The 7715-nt window shown below is 43.0% G+C and overlaps 2 protein-coding genes across 2 annotated transcripts in view; one reads left to right on the top strand and one right to left on the bottom strand.

Moving 5' to 3' along the window:
* tspan12 (tetraspanin 12) overlaps positions 1-3527 on the bottom strand; it is a 6664-nt gene extending 3137 nt beyond the window's left edge. The window contains 7 exon segments of the mRNA XM_025057426.1: positions 1-60; positions 134-241; positions 676-741; positions 1561-1696; positions 1776-1858; positions 2720-2840; positions 2898-3527. Of these exon segments, the coding sequence (XP_024913194.1) occupies positions 1-60; positions 134-241; positions 676-741; positions 1561-1696; positions 1776-1858; positions 2720-2785 (519 nt within the window). The 5' untranslated portion in view covers positions 2786-2840; positions 2898-3527.
* A 968-nt stretch (positions 3528-4495) lies between these two features.
* Positions 4496-7715, top strand: part of ing3 (inhibitor of growth family, member 3) — a 10966-nt gene continuing 7746 nt past the window's right edge. Inside the window, exons 1-9 of the mRNA XM_008315272.3 lie at positions 4496-4654; positions 4798-4869; positions 5739-5839; positions 6032-6097; positions 6188-6284; positions 6382-6453; positions 6604-6720; positions 6812-6975; positions 7166-7356. Of these exons, the coding sequence (XP_008313494.1) occupies positions 4627-4654; positions 4798-4869; positions 5739-5839; positions 6032-6097; positions 6188-6284; positions 6382-6453; positions 6604-6720; positions 6812-6975; positions 7166-7356 (908 nt within the window). The 5' untranslated portion in view covers positions 4496-4626. The remainder of the gene's footprint in view (positions 4655-4797; positions 4870-5738; positions 5840-6031; positions 6098-6187; positions 6285-6381; positions 6454-6603; positions 6721-6811; positions 6976-7165; positions 7357-7715) is intronic.

Raw genomic sequence — 7715 nt, 5'->3', positions numbered from 1 at the left:
CCACTCCATCTCTGTCATCTCCAGCCAATCAGTGAAGTAGATCACTCCACAGCATTTAAACTGTAAAACAACCACACACACCTTAGCGACCATAGTGTGTGTGTCTGTGTGTGTGAGAGTGTGTGTGTTCTACCTCCGTCTGGAAGGTGTTCCAAGTGTGTGTCAGCCACTGGTAGCGCTGCTGGCCATAGTTTGGCATCCGAGTCTTGAGACTGATCACGTCTGAGCGATGCACTGGGGGCTACACACACACACACACACACACACACACACACTCATTGGTCCACTGGTAATCACACAAATCCGCAGGTGTGTCCACTCTACTGCTGATAACTATCTCACTACATTACCCACAACCCCCTGCAGGCAGGTGACACCTGGAGACACAAAGAGCTTTATCTGTTCAAACACAAATAAGAGCTCTGATGGAGATGACACTGTCCCTGCATCTGCCGTCTGCAGTTAAACACAGTCCTCTGTGGTGAAGACGATCGTCACAGTGTGTGTGTGTGTGTGTGTGTGATCGGTAAACAGCAGCTGTCTCACATGTTTGTATATTCTTAGACGAGAGTTTCACTGGAATCAGCAGCAGAAAATATCTGAACCTACAGCAGCTGCTGCTTCCACACACACACTTACACACCAACAGCAGGGGGCGCTGTAGGGGTTCCTCACCTCTTCGTATGTCCAAACAGCACTGGACAGCTCGATGCAGAAGATCACCAACAGGCTGCACAGGTACTGCAACACACACACACACACATACACACATTAATCATTAGGTGGACCATAGTTTGAGAACCGCTGCATTAGAACCACTAAGAGTTAAAGGGAAGATAATTGTACCTTCACCTTCTAGTACAGACGGACCTTTGATATAGATGAATATGTAAAAGTCATGTAAAAAGGCTAAAATGCTTTTAGCTTTTTCTACGCCATCTATTGGGGAAATGCGGGGATTTACTATAATTTAATAATGTAATTTGGACTAGTTTGGCGGGCCAGATTAACCGACCAAATGGGCCACATCTGGCCCTCGAGCCTTAGTTGTCGTGCCTGTTCTAATATTTCAATTTTGTTTGTTATTTCTTTGTCCATTTATCCATGGAAAAAGTCACTTTTATGACTATTGTTAGTAAAACTACTAACATATTTATAATCATTTGTTATAAAGTTTTCATAGTTCAATTTTACTGTGTAAAGATTCGATCCAGCTCTAGGTCTGAAAGCACCAGCTGCTACACAAGTGCATCTGAAATGTTTGAAAAACTGAGTCAAATGTCCGCACAGTCTCAGAAGAACTGATCCGTTTCTCCTTTGTTAGCGTCCGGAGCAGCTGGTGGTGGAGCCCAGTGGGTGCAGCCGACAGTCCCGGGCCTTTGTGTCCCACTGTCTCATCTTTCGGGGACACAATGATGGGGGCGCCACTGTAATCTGAGACACCTGACACCAAGTCCCACCCACTCAGGTGTCTGCACAAAGACTGACCCCCCCTAGTGACAGCAGGTGTGTCCATCACTTTGTGTCGGTGTTTGCCTGATGCTGTGTTCGCTGACTCACCCAAGAGAGCAGCAGCAGGTCACACCTGAGCACGCCGCAGTAGCCCACCATCGCTATGATGACCAGGAAGCAGCACACGGCGATGATGACGGGATGGACGGCCGGAGAGTACGTGAGGACGGCTGCTTCCTCCAACCTGGACACACACCGATCATGTGACTTGATGTTTGACGGTATATCGGGTGAAGGCGTCGCGATGCCTCGGCGGAACTCACCTGGTGTGAGCTGTCAGTGTGAGGACGGTGTTCAGAGAGTCCCTGATCCACGCTGCCACTCCCAGCACACAAGCTGACATCAGCTGAACACACACACACACACAGGGACGGATCAGTTTCCACTGCCTACAAATAACATCTTGGAATGTGAGCCGTGTCTCGCAGACACAGACGGACGGCCTAGTTCCACTACAAACATTTGCTTCCACTGTAAATGTTTAACTCTCACTGTAAACGTTCTGCCATTCATCGCCGCCGCGTCACTGTGAACCTCAGGTTTTACACGTTACAATTCCATTAGGCTTCGTTTCTCACACTCCACCATGAACTGTTCATCGGTTATTTTCATAGATCGCTCTCAGTGTGTTTTAGTTGAATTATTTTCAGTTTCACTTTCACGGTAGAGAATATCTGTAGCTGTTACACTGAACATTTTGCAAAACTGTTGTTGTAAACTCACTGTGAATGATAATATTCACTACAAATATTATTTTGATTCATGGGCCACATAAAACCTAATTAGATGTAAAGTGGGCCGCACCAGTGCAATCATAACATAATTACTTGTAAAAAAACAAAAAGTCTGTCCTTTTTTTCTTTGTTTTCATTTAAAAAGTACATTAGATAAATCAAGTCATATTTATTGACATAATTTCACAATTTTCTGAACATGACGATTTTGTTTATTTTCAGAATTTATCAAGCGGGCCGGATTGAAACCCCAAGCGGACAGGTTTTGGCCCGCGGGCCGCATGTTTGACACCCCTGTAGACCTGTTGTATTAATACTACACTCTCAGTTAAATTTCACATCTTTTACTGCAAACATGTTTCTCTGTATAGCTGAAAACTAAAAGTAAATCTTTATCTTCAGCTATGTTGTTGTTATCTATGACGATGACGGTGATGATGATGATGAAGGTCATCAAAAGTGCCTCCACTCACCCAGAACAGTAGATTGAGTGCGTAGAGCAGACAGCGCAGACACCTCACCGCGTCCTGTCGCGCCATCCCGACCCACTCACCTGAGCCCGGGACACCATGACATCATCAGAACCCGGTTCACCAACAGCACATGTCCACAGTGAACACACACACACGCCTGCTGCGTTGTCGCCCTCACTCGAGCCTCCTCTCTGTGCGTAAAAAGCGCATTCCGCTCCGCGTCTCTCTGTCTCTGACTCGGCTATATCCGTTGTCCCCTTTCTGCAGTTCGGGTTTCTTCGTCACCAGATCCAGAACTCTTCCACAACAACAGGTGGTTTCTCAATTTGCCCCAGTCCCGCCTTGGGATGGAGCGCGCAGAGCTGTCGTTACCAAATCACCCGTCAGGTAACGGTCTGATCACGGACTGCAGAACCAAACTCGACCAAAACTCCTCACCCCAGACCACGGGTTTGACTCTGTCCCAGAGATTTGACACCAGTTCTTGCTCGTGACCCAGATCCAGCTCTCCTGCGGCAAGGCTCGGAAGCTGATCCCGTGGAGTCAGAACCGTGTTGGTCCAGTCTGTCTTCCTCTGTCTCCTGCTGTTGCTTCTTCTTCCTCCTCACTAATTGAATCCGCAGCAGAGGCAGGAGCAGCGGGAGCCGCTCCTTCCTCATCCCCCCTCCCACCTCCTCTCTCCTCCCCCTGCCTCCCAGAGAGTCCTGGGGGAGGACAGAGGAATGTGAGGACTGGAGTCAGAGGGACAAACAGCCTGAAGAGGAAGAAGAGACACAGACATGTGGAGGCCTCTGCTGGCAACACCGACACAAACACACACTGTCCTTTAACTTTTTTTTTTTTTTTTTTTTGCAGAAATGGAAAAAATTCTGGTGTTTATAAATCTTTGTTTAATCCAACCACTTTTTTAAATTTATTGAAATATTTCTAGCTAATCCTTGAAAATATTTTCCAAATCTCTTGAAGAACATTTCGAAATCGAAATCTTAACTGTTGATTACTTCACGACCTGTCAAACATTGACAACGTCATGTCTCAATTTGTTTAAATCATTAAATCATTTTTAAATGCCGCTGAATGGAGAAACAGCAACTGACGGCACTCCTGACCTTCAGGTACCCAGCACCACAGGCTGAAATACAGCACCAAACAAAAACAGAGCCTCTGTCCTAACGCACTCAAGATTCTAACTCCTGGCATAATTTGTATTCGTATTTTAGCCCGTGAGCCCAGAACGTAGCAACACACTCATAAATGACAGATCATAATGTTGACTTAAAATAGACATAGCAAAACAAAGTAAAATAGTAGAAATCGTTTTGTTGTCATTTTATTTTTATTTATGATACAAATTATTGGTAAGAATTGATCGTAAAGTCTGTTTATTAGCATGTTACCAATTGTTATTATTATCCAATAGTGCATTTATTTGTTTTTAAATTGACTTTGTGTCCACATATAGAGTATACATATTTTGTCTGTTTATTATTTAATTGCGGAGAAATAGTGTCTTAATAGTTTCATATGGTTTAGTCTTTTTTTCACGATGTAAATCGTTAAAATCTATAGTCGTATATGACGTATAAGTTACGTCGCTACGTTTTAAATCGTTAAAATCTATAGTCGTATATTACGTATAAGTTACGTCGCTACGTTTATTGAATTGAAAACATTTCAATGTCCGGTTGTGTTGTACAATTACATCTGAACTTCACTTCCCGTGAGTCATCGCCCCATGGCAGCGCAAACTAAAGCACAACCAACCAAATAACGAGCAGCCTCTGACGTCAGCTTCCCTGACCTCAGTACTGCGGCGTATTTTTTTCTGAGCGACATCGCGGTTGAAGGCGCCATATTGAAAGAGCTGAATTTTTTTCTATAACGCGTCAAACTTCGACTTTTACACCATGTTGTATTTAGAGGATTACCTGGAGAGTGAGTATTACACTGTAACGGGGCAGTGATGGTATTGTTGGTGCCTTTCATATGGTAAATGTGGGATTTTTTTCGCCTTGGGAGGCCGCGGCCGTTAGCCTAGCCATGCTAATATGCAACGCCTGTTCTTCTTCTCCTGGCAGTGATCGAGCAGCTTCCCATGGATCTCCGCGACAGGTTTACGGAAATGAGAGAGATGGACCTGCAGGTGCAGAGTACGTAAGGCACAGTGCCGGTAACACAGCGGCCAAAAACACAGAAAAACACAAAACTACAATGGTTCATCCAGGAACTGATAATGACAACACTGCCTTTTCTCAAAATCTGCACTGTTACCTCACGTTAGCTGCGCTGTAAGTGTGCTGTTTGACCGAGTTTGTTCTAAAAGCTAGCAACAACGCTAAAGTGGCTATTAGCCATTCATTCATTCATTCAGACTATCAACTATATTTTGCACGTATAGTAACCACAATGCAACATAGGCAACGAACTACTTAAAGTTAAGTTTGAGCGGATTTGGAATATTTAATAAACCCATTTGCAATAGTGCGTTTACCTTTGTTTTTACATCTCGTAATTCCTGTTCACAGCAGTTTTATGATATTTTGTATTATAATAGTTTGTTATAATAACCCATTTTTATGAATATAGCATCTTTGAACTGTTTCAAAATACTGTTTAAAAATACAGGTGTTTTATATTTATTGATTATATATAGCTGTATTTGCAATTTTTGAAAACTTTGTTGTTACACATTGTTAGACCAGTCTGTTGCATGTTTTTACACGTGACTATGCCTTAATTTATAATTTAGAATGTATACACAAATGCAAATTAGACAACATTTTGTTGTGATTCAAAAATTAAACTATACTCTTGGTATTTTGGTGATATTACTTTAATATAATACTCTTTAAATGTTGAAAGAAATATTAATATGAGAGCTGCATTGGTTTTGAAAGATTGGACTTTGACAGTTGACATGTTTTAAAACAAATTATTATCATCACTTTTGTTTTCCACAGCAGCCAAGCTCATTTCCTTGTGGTTTGTTGAGTATGTTTTTTCTCCTCTTCTGTCTCAGATGCCTCTGATCAGCTGGAGCAGAAAGTGATAGAGTTTTTTGTCAATGCTAAAAAGAACAAACCAGAGTGGAGAGAAGAACAGATGGAGCTTATTAAAAAGGTTGATCTTATTAAAAAGACCATGCTGATTGCTTTATGTCTGACTGCTTAATGGTGCTATTTTTAGCAGCAACACATGCTGGCTTAAATATTGAAACTATTTTTCCTGATTTGTGATGATACCTAAATTATTGAGTTTGTTTATCTAAATCTACATATATATTCCTGACTTTTCGGTGTTTACTGTTGAAAGGATTACTACAAAGCTTTAGAAGATGCTGATGAGAAGGTGCAGCTGGCCAATCAAATATATGATCTGGTAAGATTGGCAGGATTTCAATTACAGAGGTCAACTTACTGTCAAACCATTGTTTTTATTTTCTCTGATGATGTCATGGTTGATTGACAGGTGGATCGACACCTACGTAAACTGGACCAGGAACTGGCCAAGTTCAAGATGGAGCTGGAGGCCGACAACGCTGGAATCACAGAGATCCTGGAGAGACGTGAGTCAATTAAAGAAAGACAGAGACGTCTGTGCAGTTTACAATTGTCTATAGTGATATTGAGTCCTGTGTCTGTACTTCCTTTTCCTCTTTTCAGGATCTTTAGAGATGGACAGTCCGTCGCAGCCAATCAATAACCACCACGTCCACTCTCACGTCACAACAGAAAGTAAGAAAAACTCGTGTCATTTTACTCTTTCTGTTCAACTGTGGCGTTTTAAAGCGTTTAGGGTTTGATTTGCAGACAGAGGTGCTTAGCCTGTCTTTGTCCTGTAGATGGTGCACATGTTTTAACAGTATATAATGTGTGTTGGAGCAGAGAGGAAGTACAGCGTTCCAGCTCACCATACAACAGAACACGTTCCTGAGAAGAAGTTTAAGTCTGAAGCTCTACTGTCCACTCTCACGTCAGACGCATCCAAAGAGAACACGCCAGGTTAGTCATCACACCCCGACACACCTAAACTCTGAGACCTCTCCCACACACAATGTTTTACCGACTCCTGTTGCCTCTGCGACCCCTACAGGCTGCCGTACAAACAGCACCACCTCGTCCACCAACAACGTATACAGCGTAAACTCCTCTCAGCCACTGGCCTCCTACAATATGAGCTCCTTACCTGCAGGACCAGGAGCTGGAGCAGGGGCCATCACCATGGCAGCTGCACAGGCTGTACAGGCAACAGCACAAGTAAGAGAATCACTCATTTTTTTATTTTAAATTTTTTTTTGTTTGTTAGACTCTTGTTTGTTACTTGATTTGTGTGATTTTTGTGTTATTTTTATGAGTTGATTTCAATTGTTTAATGTTTCTGTGTGTGTCTGAGCCTGAGAAACTCTTTGGTCAACATTGATATTAAAAGTTATTGGCTCTGTGTCAGATGAAGGAGGGCAGGAGAACATCCAGTCTGAAGGCCAGCTACGAAGCCATCAAAAACAACGACTTCCAGCTGGGCCGAGAGTTCGCTCTGTCCCGGGACAACACGGGTTACCCTTCGTCTGCCCTGGCCTCCACCCTCACCCAGACTCTAACCCCCACCACCACCTCAGACTCCAGGGGCCGCAAGTCCAAGTAAGAGCTCAAATGTGTTTTGGATGTTTGTCCTGAAAAATGAAACAGTGGTACAGCTTGTCCTCGAGCTGCGGTGTTTTGTGGTTATGTCACCATTTCCCATAAGTCGTTACGCAGCACTGTACGATGAAGATGAGTTTCTTCACATTAGCCGGTTTGTGCTGCATTCACTATCTTTCATTTGTGTGGGGTTTTTTTTTTGTTTTTTGGAACTTTTTGCCCTTAGTTATGGCTGCCAAGCATAAGCCAGACTATTGTGATGTTTTTATGCCCTAAATTATGATGTTAGCTCTGTATTAGCATAGCTGAGTGACATGGCTGCTAATGCACAGTATGTGATTTTTTTTTTTAATGGCTGG

Source organism: Cynoglossus semilaevis, chromosome 8 (assembly GCF_000523025.1).
Source record: "Cynoglossus semilaevis isolate Cse_v1.0 chromosome 8, Cse_v1.0, whole genome shotgun sequence".
Lineage (NCBI taxonomy): Eukaryota > Metazoa > Chordata > Actinopteri > Pleuronectiformes > Cynoglossidae > Cynoglossus > Cynoglossus semilaevis.
This window is presented reverse-complemented; position numbering and strand designations above follow the sequence as displayed.